Source organism: Coffea arabica, chromosome 11c, assembly GCF_036785885.1.
Source record: "Coffea arabica cultivar ET-39 chromosome 11c, Coffea Arabica ET-39 HiFi, whole genome shotgun sequence".
In the NCBI taxonomy this organism is placed as follows: Eukaryota; Viridiplantae; Streptophyta; class Magnoliopsida; order Gentianales; family Rubiaceae; genus Coffea; species Coffea arabica.
In genome coordinates, this window is record NC_092330.1 from 34,302,459 (window position 1) to 34,319,175 (window position 16,717).

Genomic DNA, 16,717 nt, shown 5'->3' on the forward strand with positions numbered 1-16,717 from the left:
AAAACAGGGTGCGATTTGAATCTTCTTTATTTTGAAGGGTATTTGAGCAAATTTGTTTTTTATTTTAATTTTTTTAAGCAAAATTACATCTATTTGGTTGCAAATTGTTATTTATAAATTTTCATTACAAATTGTTCAAAATTACATTTACTCTATTGATTAATCAATCATTATAAGATCACCCTTTTCATAAATTTCTAAGTAAAAACAATAAATTTGTTACAACTTATAGCTATTTTTCAATGGCTACAAATCAAATTTTGTGAATTGAAATATCGTACACATAGCTATTAAAGTTACGGTACTTTTGATAATAAAAGCACTTTTAGCTGCTAAAAATAACTTTTTGAGTCTTTTTTTTTTTAGTATAAGCAGAAGGACTCGAACAGAGACCTCTTGCTTACACTTCCTCTCCATGCCACCCATACCATTCCTCCCCCCAACTTTTTGAGCCATTTGAAGAACATTATCTCATAAAATTAGGAGTGAAGTTTTTATTAGCAAAAGCACTTCTAACAAAAGTTCAAATTTAATGCTTTTAAAATACTTTTTGCGTTTTAAAAAAATAAAACATTAAATTTAATCATTTTATCCTATATTATGAACTAAATAAACGATAAAAACATTTAAAAATTTTTAAATTACACGTTATCCAATACATTAATTACTTATTAAACTATGTATCCAAATAGTATACATAAAAGCATTAAGCACTTAATAAGTGTTTTTATCAAAAGCTATATTGGTGAAGTAATTTTCAATAAACTACCATAACTTCAAACGGACCCTTAATACTTTTTAAAATTCATCTTGGTTTTTTTTTTATTTAAAACAAATTCTAGGTTTAGTTTAATTGAATTTTTCTTAAAAGACTGATAAAGATATGTATCTATTACTATTTTGATCAATTGGACTTTCATTCATCATCAATTTATTCTTTTTTAAGATATTTATCTAACAATTTGTGCTCACTGAGCCAAGTACAAGAAGTGAGCAGCTGATTGCGTTATTATTTCATTAAATTGTGGATTTGGCTCAAACACTGTAAAGCAATCCTTTGGTGAAATAATAAATTATTAATCTCAAACGATCTCTACTCGTCTCAAGCTTGATAAGTATTTAAGTAGCTTGCTTTGGATATAATAATGCTTTTTGAAGTAGTTTATGTATAGTTTCCTATCTCAGTATGAAAATTTTAATCAGTCTCAAATTTTGAAGGGGAAACTTTAAAGCTAACAGGAAGATTTGAAATTCTATGTAGGATGTAACTTTTGAAAAATTTGTAAATGGCGTATCACATATATACGTTCATAAATTGTTTTACAAAAAAAAAAAAAAAAAACTATGCTGTGAGAATTTACGAAATTACCCTTAGCACAAATACATTTTAATTTTATATTTTAAATTTAGTTGAAAATTTTATAAAAATTTGAGAATAGAGGAGTCAAGTAATATTTTTTGAATTTCTAGAGGCTAAGTGATATTGTTAGAAACCTTAGAACAGGTTTCTGAAATTACCCCACGAAATTAACACTATACTCGTACCTTTAAGTCACTAGGAGTGTAGGAGATATAAACCACAAATCAATTCATTACCCGCCAGACATAGTAATTAACACTTCAGATTAGCGCAATGTTATTGACCTCAAAGAATATTATATCACCCCAAAAAAAGAATTTTATATCACCAAATTCTAATTTTGGGTGAATTCGGATTTGAAGCCTCTCTAGTTGGATTCCTCCAGTTCTGTTCAATTGTGTAAATTGACACAATTTTGACGTAAGTTGATATACTTTTGGTCTAATTGTGAATTTACACCAACATTTACAATAATAAAGTATGTGTTAGTAAATAACTTGGTGTTAATTTTGTATTTTTTTTTAAATTTACCCTTGTCTCTATTTTCCTTCAAACCTTTATCTATACAATATATAAAGGAAGAGCGTCACTTTGTGGTGAAATACACCGTGTCGTCGTTCTTTAAAATTTCTAATATACCCTCAATTATAAGAGCAAATTTGTCTCAATTGCAAATAGCTATTTGAATCATAAGGTAATTATCTATTCAGTTATCAATTTACTACAACTTTCTCATACTAACTTCCAACTCCCACATATTCTTCTCCAATTCCATCATGTCCGTTTCATGTATGATTATCTACATTATAATAGAATTTGACCCATAAAATCTATACAAAAAAAAAAAGCCTTTTAAAGAGATAATTGTGATAAACATATTTTTTTATTAGTTGCAAATGCGTTAAAGTGTGCCTTAAGCACTAGTAGTTATAATTCACTTTTATATCAAAATTGTATTGGTTTACACAACTGGAGAGAGCTAAACTGTAGAAACCATGGTTCAAAGTCGTCGTCATGGCCCAGACCATTCCACATCAACCTCAGTATATCAGTTGCGATCTTAGCGAAATGCAAATTTTTGAAACATTTAATATTCTAAAAATTGTAAAAAATATATATATGATAAACAAAAATAATAAAAAATTAACAAAAATAATAAAAATTCGAGTTGACTCGGTATGACTCGTTGCGATTCAGCCGTTTCTTTCCGTCTCAAAGACATCTCGGCCGAGTTCTTGGTGACTCGGTCAAGTTTTCGACGATCCATTATCTCGAAATCATTTCGTCTCGGTATCGGAACGGAAAGTCCCGTTCCGGTGACGACTCAGTCAAGTCTTTGATCCATGGTAGAAAGTAGAAACCCCATTTCCCGTAAATTCAACACCCTTCATTAATATGGTAGCCAGTCAATGGCTGCAGACTACATCTCCTTCTATTCACCACACAAAGAGGAGATAGAGATAGGGAACGAAGATATTTGATCTGAAATCTGAGCAAAGCCTCGGCTAAACTCTAATGGAGAATTTTGATGAACTTGCACTCAAACCCGCTTGCTCCATCTCTTGTTGGGGAGGAAGGATACTATCTCCGGTTTGGAGAGGAGGTCAAGGACAAAGGTACATAGGTGAAATGTTGTTTGCAATTTGTTAGTTACATAATACTCCCCTCCTTAGTATCTTGATTGGCAATCTCACAATCATGTTCTTGATATAATTGGAGTCTTCATGTTGAAAATTCATGTTCCATGAAAATATCAGTATCAATATCGTAAATAGATTCAACATGGTCGATCAATCGTCCTATGGTCGGAATGGTTATATCCAATATTAAGAAATGTTAAGACCTAGCAGTTTTTACAGTTGGAATGGTCATATTTAGTATTATGAAATGTTTACACCTACATCAATTGAAGATATATTCAGAGAAATACTTGAATGGAACATGATAGTAAAAAGAATTGTCAAATAAATTAACAACTTTAAATTTAGCTCACAAAAAGATGTGTAAACAGAACTTAGCAAAGGATGTAAACCAATTGAAATAACATAAAATGACAATAAACAAGAGCCTTAGGAAAAAATTCAGATGGGAAAAGTTGCCCTTACAACACCAGAACAAACTAGTGGCAAAAGGATGTCAATCGGGATTTTCCTGTGTATTGATGTTTAGCACATGAAAGGAAATCACGTATTTAGTTTAGAGTAACTTTTTTTTACATATTGTCAGTGTATAATTTTTTTTTTTTACATAAGCAAATTTAGATCATATCACATAACATGAATTTAAATTTAAAATTCAAACCATGCATATATGACATACATTTAAAGCTACCAACGCAAAAAAACTCACTCCACTACGGGTGCATAAAAAAGTCTAGTAGTTTTCATGGCCAAAAGATTAGTTTGTAAAGACATTCTTTAGAAATTTATTTCTGTCTTACAAGTTTTTACAAAATTGGATTTTGCTCCTATAGAAAATTGAAAATCTTTAGAGATGTTCTCTAGAATTTTAAACTTTTATCTGACAACAACCTTAATAAATATTGTATTATATATTTAAGTTTAGATTTGTTAAATTTCACCCCCTCAACTTAAATTTTGTTTGATTCCATCCCTATTCACAATCCTATACATTGTTCTTAAACAAGCATTGTAAGATTAAATCAAAGCTTTGTTTTGACATAACCATCATTTATTTTATTTCTCAAAATTTCTTTTCCCATCAAAATAAAGAAGATATTCCGATTATGTGGAGTTTCATTTTTATTACGAGCTTATTGCTTAGAGATGGAATCTAAATTTTAAAGCTAGTGCAAAAAGCCTTCTATTTAATTTAATGCCTTGTTTAATAATTCTCATATAAACTTCACATATATTCGACTTTTTAGTTAATAAGTTCACAAGTAGTGCAACTTCAACTACAGTTTACTGCCAAAAAGGTTAGATTTGAGATTCTTTCGAGCAAGTAAATAAAGAAAACTATGAGCATTGCATCAACAAATCCAGTCAGACGGATTTCATATACATCACTAGATGATTCCCACAGAGGATCTTCTGTCCCACTTTTTTGTATAATTTTTTGTCCCAACATTTATTAAATCGCCATATATTCTTCATGAGCATCCAATTTGAATTTTTTCTTGTCCCTTAAGTTCCAACACTATTAACACAGTAGAATATAAAAGGTCACAGACTAAAAAAAAATAAAATTTAACTACAAAATGGGTTTTCAATAATTTTTTTGATATTTTTTGTTTATCTGTTATATATCCTTATTTAGTTTGTTATTTTTCTACACTATAAGCAATTATTCAAACTTAAAGGGACAAGAAAAAATTAAAATCAAATGTTCGTGAAGAATATATGGCGATTTAATAGATGTTGAGATAGGAAATGATATAAGAAGTAAGACAGAAGATCCTTTTGCAGACAATTCCTCAACAAAACTTAACAAGGAAAAATGATTCAACTATTTGAATGGTGTGTAAATATATTTAATGTGTATTTTATATGTATAGTTATATATGTTTATGTGTGTTTCGATGTTAGTTTGAGCTGAAAGAATCTACTTTTAGTTGTTTTTGTAATTTAATAGTTTAAGGAAAGAAAAGTGAAGAACTGATTGAATTGATACTTCAAAGTATGCATTTTGCTAGATGCTTGAGAAGTAGTAGTATTTTTTTTTCTTATTTGAAGTAGCACAAGTTGGCTGATGACATTGAACACAAATAGCTTTACCCTCAAAAAAAAAAAAAAAAAAACACAAATAGCTTTGGAAACCATGGAAAATACATGGAAGTGCTCAAGGAAACCCGCGCCGGTTGTTAAAACTGATTGTGGGCTGCTAGCAATTTAAAGAAGAGGCGGGATCCAAGTTTCGTAAAGGTAGTATATAGTATCTTTTTGCTAGAACTAATCACAGTTTTCACCCCTATCTAAACTTTTGAAATTTTGTACCTTTTTTCTTTTTACCCTTGATCCCCTCCCCATCCTTCCCAGTTCTCACCCTCAACAGTCAAATTTAAAATTCAAATCTTAAACTTAGCAGTGGAGAAAACTCTAAGAACCTTATCTTAATCACTGGACTAATCCCAACGATTGAATTTTTGTACTTAACCGCTTTAAACTTATAATTTCTAGCACAATTTTATTTAAGATGACACCAATAGAAAAAAGAGTGCTTATGACTGATGTGCACTCATATTTAGTGTGAACTATTAAAAAAAAAAAAAACCCAAAGTAGACTAATTTGAATTTTCAACAATATCCTGAGAACTCTTTTGCCATTTTCTTTTGCTTCCTTTTTCACTAAAAATCATCATCCCCTTTACACCAAACTACTTTCTCGTACACTCTCTCTTTTTGTTTTTCTCCCTGTGTGATTCATTAGTTTTCGCTCTTTTCTCCCACAAAAGAGTTCACTTCTCTCACAAAAGCTAGCTGTAACTTCAGGGACAAAAGTTTCCAAAGGTTGAAACTGTCCTTTTATAAACACATGGCCGACAAAAAATTCCAGGTGTTGAAAGTGTCCTTTCATAAATGCATGGCCGCCTGCAACTCGTTTCAGTCTGCCGGAGTTGTTTTAACCGGAGTGTATGTGATAAAAATTGTAAGTTCTAGGTATCTAAGTGCAAAAATTAGAAAGTGTAGGGGCCAAAGTTTTGGTAATACTGTGTGATAGTTTAGGAGAGGAAACTGCAATTAACCCTAAATAATGCAAAGCAAAATTTACTTTGTCACACCGTGCTCGTCTCTTTTTTTATTCAAAACTATTCTTGAAAATTGTTTGTTCTCTCCCTGTTTACTTCTAGCGATAGAAGTCAAGAAACTATCCCAGGGTGCTAAAAACTGAGAAACTCCAAAAACATTCTTCATTGGCATTCACCTTTCAGAGTTTGTGGACCTTAGCAATCCAGGCTTGAAAGGTACTGTATTTCTTCCCTCCCCTGTTTGCCCAAACAGGCAACAATTTAAATTGACCACCAAAAGGCCATTAGACAAAATTGTGCGAATGAGTGTGGGAGAGATGGTTGCTCAAGAGTGTGGAAGCAAGATCAGATAGAAGAGTGTCTAGGAGATGGAACTACTTCGAAATTGTGTGAAAGAGTCCCCTAGCTAATAAATACTCTTTAAGAATCCATATAGTATTGACACAACAAAAAAGCAGCAGCAAGCAGAGGCATTAGACAAAAGACCAGATTAACACCTTTCCCCATGCCCTGCTGTAGGTGTGAAAAGTGTAAGTATCAATTTTGCCGCTCTTTACATTTGCTTCAAAACTCAACTATATTTTCGAGCCTACACTTCTCCCAAAATGTGCATCTTCACCGCCAACTCCTCCTTGTTTTCTCTTAACTCTACACTGATCCCCCAGTTGCCTTCAAATCAACACTGTCATGCTGCTCTTCCTTCCCTATTGATTTCTTGCCGTCAATTTCATCGGTGCTCCCGTTGCATTCTTGCTGTTCCACCTTTTCACTGACTGCAACTTTTGGAGAAGCATTGTCAACTTTTGAATTCCCCTCCCTTTCGTCCTTTTCTGCAAGGGACGACGCCTCCATATTAGCATTTTCAGTTGCTGGGGTGGATATACTGGATTGATTTGCTGAATTACCAGAACCAGATGGAGGAAGAAAAACTCCAGTGCCAGGGACTGGCAACCGAGGCTGAGGGTGCCTTGGAGGGGCTGCTGGCCATGCAGCAGTAGCGGGAGGCAGAGCAACAGGTGCAGGAAAAGGTATGGCTGGGGCAACTGCAGCAGGGACAAAAATTGGCTGGATGCCATTTGGAGGTGGTAATGGTGGACGAGCAGGTGGAGCTGGCAATACACCATTTGTGGGCACTGGACCAAAAGGCTTTGGGCCGACAGGATGCCGAATATGATTAGGTGACCTGCCTGGAGGTGGAACCCAGTGAGAAGGAACTGGAGCAGAGGAAGGAAAACGTTGAGCATCACTGGATGTAATCTTCTTTGGCTGTGACTTTGTTAAGGTGACAAGAATGCGCTGTTTCCGGATGGAGGGGATTGCATGTCTGGCAAAATCCGAGGATCTTCCATCAAGTAGCATCAGGGATCTACAACATTTTCATGGTAGAAAGCTAATAGATTAACACATCAAAAGTTCAAAGCACAGTTAATTCTAGGATCAGAAGATACAAGACTATAAGCTGGCAATGAAACTCTTATAGTGATTCCTACCAAGAAACTAAAAGTAACACATAAGAGTGGCTAAGTATTGATCAATCTGTAATCGTCAGACAGGTTCCCATCACATAAAAGAAAATACTGGTAAGTTAATGCATCCCAACTTGCAAATGAACAAGATATTCCCAAAAAACAATGTTGCAGCAAAACTCAAAGCTCCAAGGAAAAGCCACACCCCAACAGGAAGAATAAATGAAAAGAATCCCAATGAACTTATCACGACAGCAAATGGAATATATGAGAAACAAAATTAACAGGAGTAAGAGCAGTACCCAGGTGTAAGCGAAAGTCTCAAGGATCCTCTGTAATCCCCTGGATGATCTATCCCAATTACCTTGCCAAATGTCATTTCACAATCTGTCAAGAACAGAACACACACTGGCCTTCCGAACCAATGAGGCCATGTATGTGGCTGTGAGTGATCACCCTGCAATTAAACAAGAAATAAGTCGATGATTCTGCATAGGAGTGTCCAAATCTCACATATTTTTTGAAAGGAAAATAATAAGTTCAAACCTCATTGAATATGTCAACAATGCAAGAGTCTGGCTTCACACTAACAACTTGCAAGGCAACCAAACGTTCAATAATATCTTCAAACAAGCTAGGGATTGGTTCCATTTTCCGATCTGCAAATTAATCTTTAGTTCAATTAAGATATCTAAGAGTCATGACATAAATTCTCATTGTAACAGCTAAAGCAAAACAAATTGTTTCACAACTGGCATTAATTTGACCAATATGGACATGCCTTTGGAGGTCCCTGATGAAGCCTCATCTTCAGGTGGTGCATCTGCAATGGGCGGGCCAAATTGAATCATTTCCCTGCCGTGACCCTTCATGGGTCTCCTAGAGACCACAAATGTTTGTCCTGCTTCTTGACAAACAAGAAATGAGAAATCAAGACATCGTATATGCAGGCTGTCAAAGTTGGAAAGTACAAGAACACTGGTCCATAATGCTACAACTGGCATCATCAACTGAAAAATAGAAGGACATAATTTCTCATGAGCATTGTTATGACAAAGCACTACTTTACTTTTTTGACGAAGCATTGTACTAGTCTACAGTATATGTCCTATAAACCTTCAGCAACTAATGCAATAGTGCATATCCTTCCACTACATTTTCAAAGCAAAAACAAAAAAAAACAAAATTTGAATGCAACTTTAGTTTACACAATCAACAAAGCCAAGATCTTTACATTGACAAAAGAAGCACCAAAAACCATTAACCAGAAACCAGGTTTATGGCCCTAACAACATAACTTCTTGTGTCATCACAGAACTATTACAAGTCCAAATGGGAACCATAAATGAAGAAATGACCATTTTCAGTTACATAGTCGTCATGAAGTCACCCATCCACCTTTCATTAAAAGAAGTTATTACAACCATATCAAAATGCTCTGACAAATAAATAAATAAATCACCCCCGGGGGGGGGGGGGGGGTGATTTGTTTAAGGTGCTGTCCAGCTATCACTGTCATCAAGTTAGGAAAAACCATCCAATCAGGTTCAGCATTGAATAAACAGATCTCATAGTTGTAACACGTAGCAAATGATGATCAAGCAAGAAAGTAGTACATTTTTTTTTTTTTTGTTGGTAAAGGTAGGGTGGAAGGTAAGTTTTGGCAGCAGTATGGCCAAGCTTCTTGTGATCCATCTCTTATAACAAACAAATGCAAAGAAGCTAACAAGGTTGCATCTAAGCAAATGATTCAGCACATTCAAAAAGGGAACTGAAAAGAGGGGGAAAGAGAGAAAAGTATAATATATTCAGGTTTACATCCGTTAATCCTTAAGACTATTTTCATACAAAGAACAAGAAATACGTTCATAAATTTTGTCCCACAAGTCATAGTAACCAGTGAGAAGTACAGGATGACCAACAACCATGTTATTCAGCTCAATCTCACATGCAACAACAAATAAACTTCTCGTGCATAATGCAGCATGTACTTATCAACTGGACAAATCCTCTCCTAAAAAGGTGAACCCAAAAAAAAAAACTATCATAGCGAACGAGAAAACAACTTTCAACTCAGCATTATTCAAAAACTTTCATTAGGAACAAGATTATAAGAAAGGACTGGACATTAAGAATGTCACAGCCAAAACACCCAAAGTGTCGTTTGCTCTTTCGAAAGAAACTTCCTGAAAGCAGAAGCAGATTGACTGATCGTTAGGGAAGCTTTATAAATTAAACCATCCAAAGTACAGCTTTCAAAAGAAACTTCCAAAAAGCAGATTATTGAGTGCTATGATCAAATTGCAATCAATACAAGAAATCAATAGAGTGTTATAGCATGCCATACACTGGACTGCATTATCTATTGAGACTTGAGAGTGAGTGCAATTGCACAAGCATAATCGCAAAGCATTAGCATGCTATACGTTAGGTGGCATTGTCTTTAGAGGTTGAGGGCAGCTGCAGAAGCACAATCCCAGAGCTCAAGCTCTTGTTCTCTAGTTGAACAGATGCTGTCATCTAGATTATGAGCAATTTCTTTTTTTATTCCAATCAGAAAGGAGAAAATGTAAATTACAACCAAGCAAAAAAAATGAAATTTTCTACGCTAATGATCTTGAATTTCTTTTGCTAAAAGTGTTGATTAAAGAAATTCCACATATCTTGTTCCTGAAATATAAATCCAGAGAAGTTCTAGTTTCTTAATTGCAATAGCATCAAGGATGAAGAACTATGTTTTGAGACATCAAGATCCCTTAGCACAACAAAGCTTGAAGATGGTTTAAAAGAAATGTTAGCCCAAATAAAATGACCTCAATGGAGTGTTTTCTGCTGCATTTTGCATTTTTAGGGCTTGAGATTTGGTGTATTAAGACCTAAATGTCCCAGCATCAAAAGGGAAAAAGACTCCATGATGAGACCCAACACAAGCAACTATAACACAAGAAGCAACTAGGCTAATATTGTCCCAGTGCTGCATTCCTTCAGCTAACATTATATACTGACACATAATATGCTATGCAAATCTGAAAAATGATCATGCAAACCATAAAAAGGACACAATGATAAAACATGAGTAAATTAACAATTCAGTAGTTAATGCCATCCGTCACATGAACACACTGAAAGAATAAATGCATGATACAACACTTTTACGTTTATTTTAGTGTTGAATTTTGCATACTTTGAAAAAAGCATCAAATAGTCAGGGAAATTAAATACTAAAGAAAACAAGGAACTTGCCCTGAAACTGTCCTCTTTTCCCAGCAACTCTCAAGTCATTTACCAATGCAACAAGTTTTGAAACTTCTGAGTTATCAAAAATTTCTTCGTATAGTTTCAGTCCATCAACCACATTAACCTATAGCAGCGACTGGCCCAAGTCAGTTGTAACAAGGCTAAACAACTAAAAACTAAGATCTTGACAAACCAAAATCTCAAGTGCAAAGTGGGAGCAGAAAATTACCGTTTTTCCATCAAATGTCTCATTAGCAACAAATGTTTTTGGAGTAACTGTAAGGTTCTGCTCTTGTTGTGGTATGCGCTCAGAGTGAGTATCATTTTCCACGTTACATGAACCTTCAACAGCAAAAAATAAAAAATAAAAAACAAACAGAGGACATTAAAATCTATTTGTCATGATCAAATATGCATCAGAGAAAGAAGGAAGAAGAAGTCAAGGAGGCACAAAAACATATACACATGCATATACATCCAGAACATAAAGCACATCAAAGGCACAACAAATAGTAGAATAAAGTTATGCGCTAGGATGTAGATGTTCACTCAAAATTGAAGTGACTGCTACAACAAGTGCAGCTGAGTTTCCAGACCACATTAAATATGGAAGAACCAGCAATCACACAAACAGAGAGCAGCTTTCAAGTTAGAAATATGTCAATAATCTAAAATTTTCTCCTCAAGCTCCGACTAACCAGAGGAGACTGCTTGTCTGCTTCCTGTGACTTCAACTGAACTATCCACTTCAGGTTTGACAACTGCCTCTGTCCCAATACCAAGTAACTAAATATTAGTACTGTATTAGTTGAAAACTTCCTAACAAGAAAATACAGTAAGAGAAAGTACTTAAGAGGATCTCAAATCTATGTCCAAGTTTTATGCATAGCAACAGACACAAGCTACTGCAAATACACCAACCATAGCATGACATTAGAAGAATTCACGCTTTTCACCTTATGCCACTTAAGCAAATTCAAACAAAAAAATAGCAGATTAATTGCCAAATATAAGCCTCTGTCAAATTGATGAACAGAATTCCTTTAAAGACGATAACAGATAATCTGGTTGTGATAATTCTAGGTTAAAATGTCAAACAAATAATAGATATACTGCAAAGTAAGGGTCACTTTTAGAATGCAGCTAATTTTCTGCTATGAAGATCGCGCAAATTTATCGGCTAGCAGTTATAATAAGAAAAACAGTAAAAGCATACCATCAATGCACCATCTGAGGAAGCATGAACTGCAAACAAGGCAAGAGGCATTTCAATCTAAAATGGATTCTCTAGATGTTCTAGACTTCAAGAATACTCAACATGCAAATAATCCTTGAAAAAGTGTAGCTTTGTTAAGTTAAAAACTATAGGCAAGACTACCAAGAGTTCTATCCGAAGACATGGTAACGCTAAAAAAAAATCCACAAAACTACCAGTTACTGCCGAAAAAAATGAAAAAGGTAAAATATATTAGAGAACAAAGGTCATCAAATTACCACTTTGACTTTGAAAGTTTCAGTGTTGATACCAGCAAATAAGCATAATCCAAAAAGAAAAACTAAATGAATGAAAATAAAGATGAAAATGACAATTATTGCCAGGCCATTTCTAGCAAAACTGTGAAGGTACTAATATTTATCATGATTTCAGTTCTCTTCTGGTGCATAGATGAGGGCAAGGTTAGTGCATCTTATCAAGACACCAGAAATAGATTAACCTCATCTTTCAAATGTAAATGTTAAGTGAAGGCTACTATGCTTCATAATCACTAAGAGATAACAGCTACGAACATACAGGGAAAGAGAGATAAATACAAAATAAAAGCAAATTTCATACAAAAGGAGTACATGCAAACTATGAATCTGTGATCTACTCTGATGTTTAAAAACAGAGCTTCCATACAGTAAATAACAACTTTCCATTCAGCTAAAACTTATTAACCACTCAACCATATCTCATTATCAACAAATGGCAACCCAATTTCACTAATTATAAAAAGTTATCCAAAACCATTATTGTCGTGTTATTTAGCCAGAAATGGAAATAGGTCCACATTCTAATACTAATTACCACTCTACACTCATGAATGCAAAACAACCAAAAACCCTTCATCGAATAAGAAAGGATACACGCATATCAATCCCATATAACCAATCATTATTTCACAAACACTAAATCACAATCACGTAAACCGCAATGGGAATGCATAAGATTATTCTTTGACAAATCATATGCAGGTGAACAAATTATTTTCTAATTTCTCATTTCCCATTACTCACCTTTCTTCTCCTCCACCTTTCCATTCCCTACTCTTCCCTCACCACTCTCCAAATTCTCATTCCCATTCACATTCATTTCCTTACCGTTCACTAAAGTCCCTTCATTATTACTCAAATTTTGCCCATGTTGACCCTCTTTCCCTTCTTTAAACCCCTCCCATCTCTGCCCTCCCCTCCCACCACCACCCCTCCTATACTCTTTCCCCCCTTTACCACTCCCTTCAAAACCCCCCCTCTGCGACTGATTCCTCCTCCATCCCACTTGCTGCAACGCATAAGCCACTTCATTCACAGAAAAATACTGCTGCATATGCAAAACTGAATTCCAATTACACCTCCTTTGCTGTATGCATCCAATCACCCCATCATACTCCCCTGGCTCTCCCACTACCCTCAGATGATGACACAATGCATCAATTATCGCATTCGCCGCTGCAAATTCCCCCCTTAACCATAACATAAACCCCTCCCTCTCATCCATTTGCACCAAATGCTGCTGCCCTGCAGGCTGATAATTATGCCACCATTGTTGCCCCCTCCCCTGCTGCTGCTGCTGCATCATCATCATCTCACCACCACCGCCGCCTCCCCCGTGCATTTTCTCCGTCACCACCGCATTCCCAGATTGCATTGCCATCAACATACAACTATACCTAACAATCTACCAGTCAAATTAATGTTAAAAACCAGTTCTTTCACTTATAACTAAAATTCCAAAAAATTTCTTTAACTCATTGCTGGAAGCAGATCTGGAGGAAAGCTGAAAAGGGATTGTAAAACAAGCAAAAATATGAAAAGGGTTGGTCTTAGATCAGTGAAAGAAGTAAACTCTGATGGTTCTTGCGAAAATGTGCGTGTTTTGTGTATGTTTCTGTGTGTGAAAAAACTGTTTATGGGGAAGTGGGGTTTTAGTTTTTAGATCTGGGGTAGAGTGGAAATGAGAGTGACGTAAGTTTGTACAACTCTACATATGTCCTAGTGCGTGTTTTGTAGTGTGTGAAGTGTGTGTTTGAAGATCTAGGTTTGAGAACAAGGAAAGAAAAGAGAGGAGGAAGATGGAGAATTGGCTTAACGAGCACGCGGAAAATGGAGGAGAAAAATTGCAAAAGAAATTAGGATTGTTAAAAGAAAATCTAAAGAAAGTTTCAATTGGTGGTTTAATGGTAGCTCTTGGGAGTTTGTACTGAACAGTCTCAAAATGGGGTTGGTGGGCTCTTTGAGCAGCTTGGTGGCACCTTGCTGCTGCCTTCTTGGCTGCTTCTGCCCTTTTTGTTTCTTCTTTTGTTTTGTTAAATTTTACTTTATTGGGAAATTTTAGGTTTCTTTTTATTTAATTTTGCTGTTGCAGTATTTGGTTTTTGCTAGAATCATGAGGAACTTTTATTGAATAGTAAATTGCTCTGGAGAAAAATAATTTGGGTGTATAGAGGGAGGGGGAATACAAATTGTGTACCTATGACTTGAACAACAATATAATGTCAGAAAGTGGAGTCAATAATTCATTCAATTATAACAAAGGGAATTCAACCCTAGAAAATTGGAACCAATAATTTTCAAAGTCTAAATAGCTTGCTTGAGAAACAAAAGGCAATTACTTGTGAATCTATAGCATAAAGTAGCGTAATTTACGCATTTGGACGTATTTTCATCACACTTTTTGACGCGTATTGCTAATTAGGATGTTATATTTAAAGCTACTAACAGTTTGGCAATTTAACAGTGAGAAAAAATAATGAACTACTCATAAAATTACTATATATTTGTGGTTATGTTAAAAAACATTCCTTTTTTCCTTTGAGGGTATTGACTATGACAAAAATGGATTCCAAGCAATTAATTTGATCACTTTTAAAGTTAATTTAAAATACTACTAGTTACCAAGGATGGAACGTGACATATAAAAAAAGGGACGTAACAGGGACGAAAGAGTTACACACACATATGTAGGAATTAATTTTTATACACTATCAGTAATAAAAAAAATTTTGACACAAGCAGCTTAGATAAATGCCACATCATCACTTTTCAAATTTAAATTCACATTTTGTTCATGTGTCGTATATTTATATCTATTATTATAAAAAAATCTTTACACTGATAATGTATATAATATTAATTCATATTTGTATATATATTTCAACTACTTAAATTAAAATTTCGGTTCCATCCCTGCCGGTTGCATGTGCCAGACTGCACCTTAGATACGGTGTGAGAGGGGAATATTCTATTTCTAGGTGTGCATGGCTGCTTTTGTAGTTGGGAGAGGAAAATCTTGGACAATTAACTGTACTAATTTTGACTTTTGGCGATTGTTTTGTTGTTTAACCAAGGATTAAGTGCAAACCATAAAAGCCGTTTTGTTGTTTAACCGAGTATTAAGTGCGAAGTACAAAAGCCAAAAGTTGCTTTTTGGTCCAATTCGGATTTGATAGTTTGGTAGAAAAATTTTGAAATATTCTCTTGATATATTTTTTGATCACATTTTCATCCTACGTTACATCATTGAGGTATAATTTCCAAAAAAAAAAAATTAAAAGGTTACCATCCAGATGGATTACTTGATTAAGAACTAAATCTCCATTACCGTCCAAACGGGTTGCTTGTTTAAGAGTTAAAACTCCATTATTATTAACCTCTCCTTTTGACAAAACTAACAATTTGGTACTACTTGTTATCCAAAAATAGTTGCAAAGAGCTGGCAACTACCTTTTGGTCAAACATGAAATAAATTTTGCCTAATCTTAGTTAGGCCCGCGTTGATTTAAGGGATTAGTACTACTATAAACACTTGTCTAATTCATATTAGGCCTCATAACCTGCATTTTTTAGGAAGGTTCAGCAAAGACAAAGGATGATAGTTGTATGCCCGGCAATTGGCCGGGTTGGGTGGGTTTTGAGCGGGTTAATATTAGGTTTTTATTTAAATGGGTTACACCCGACCTGTCCAACTTTATATTGGGTTAATCTTGGATTGGGTTATATTAGGTTATCTCAAACCCATGATCCAAATATGACCCAATATATTAAATAATAGATTTTGATACATAAACTTTCTCAAATATATTTTCATATACAAAAAAAAAAAATTCACACACATGAATATATTTTCACACACTAAAACACTTACAGATGCAAGCACACACGGATTTGTTTGGATAAGAATTTATTTGGATGATTTATTTGATCCAATTACTGTAGCACTTTTTGTGGTGTGATGTATGTGAGATAAAAAGGTGATTGGGAATTGTGTGTATGATGCAAGCAAAACAAAATCTGAAATTTTTATTCCAAATTCTTGTTGAAATACAAACACACTAATACACTTTTTAAGTCCTTTTGAAATACATTATTTTTACACATACAAACACACTAAAATACACACTAATACATTTTCACAAATACACACATATACTAATTGTTTAAACTACTTGGACCCAATCATATTTTAAAGAAAGTTATGGGTAATGGGTGCACGTCGGGTAATGGGTGCCTAACATAAATACCCAAACCGTCCAAAATGTATATAAATTTTTATTACCCAACTCAAAATTAACCCAAAACCCAACTTACCCAATCCAACCTTTCAAATTAGTGGGTTGGTTGGATGGATTGTTGGATTTTGGATATAATTGACAGCTCTAATCCGTTGGTTGGCGCAGTCCTACGCGT

General features: G+C 34.5%; 1 protein-coding gene across 6 annotated transcripts; it reads right to left on the minus strand.

The window, feature by feature from the left end:
- Positions 1–6,453: 6,453 nt before the first annotated feature.
- Positions 6,454–14,289, minus strand: LOC113715639 (RNA demethylase ALKBH10B-like). 6 transcript variants are annotated; one of them, XM_072070344.1, is made up of 9 exons: positions 13,049–14,289; positions 11,470–11,538; positions 11,001–11,113; positions 10,778–10,895; positions 8,316–8,441; positions 8,081–8,193; positions 7,837–7,991; positions 6,974–7,434; positions 6,454–6,898 (listed from the first exon to the last, which is right to left on the minus strand). In XM_072070344.1, exons 1-9 carry the CDS (start codon positions 13,689–13,691, stop codon positions 6,717–6,719), a joined length of 1,980 nt encoding a protein of 659 aa, XP_071926445.1. In that variant the 5' UTR covers positions 13,692–14,289; the 3' UTR covers positions 6,454–6,716. The 6 variants fall into 6 exon arrangements, with proteins under 6 accessions (XP_071926445.1, XP_071926443.1, XP_071926441.1 ...); XM_072070342.1 differs by having other exon boundaries at positions 6,454–7,434; positions 11,470–11,532; XM_072070340.1 differs by having other exon boundaries at positions 6,454–7,434; positions 8,316–8,438; positions 13,049–14,287.
- Positions 14,290–16,717: the final 2,428 nt, after the last annotated feature.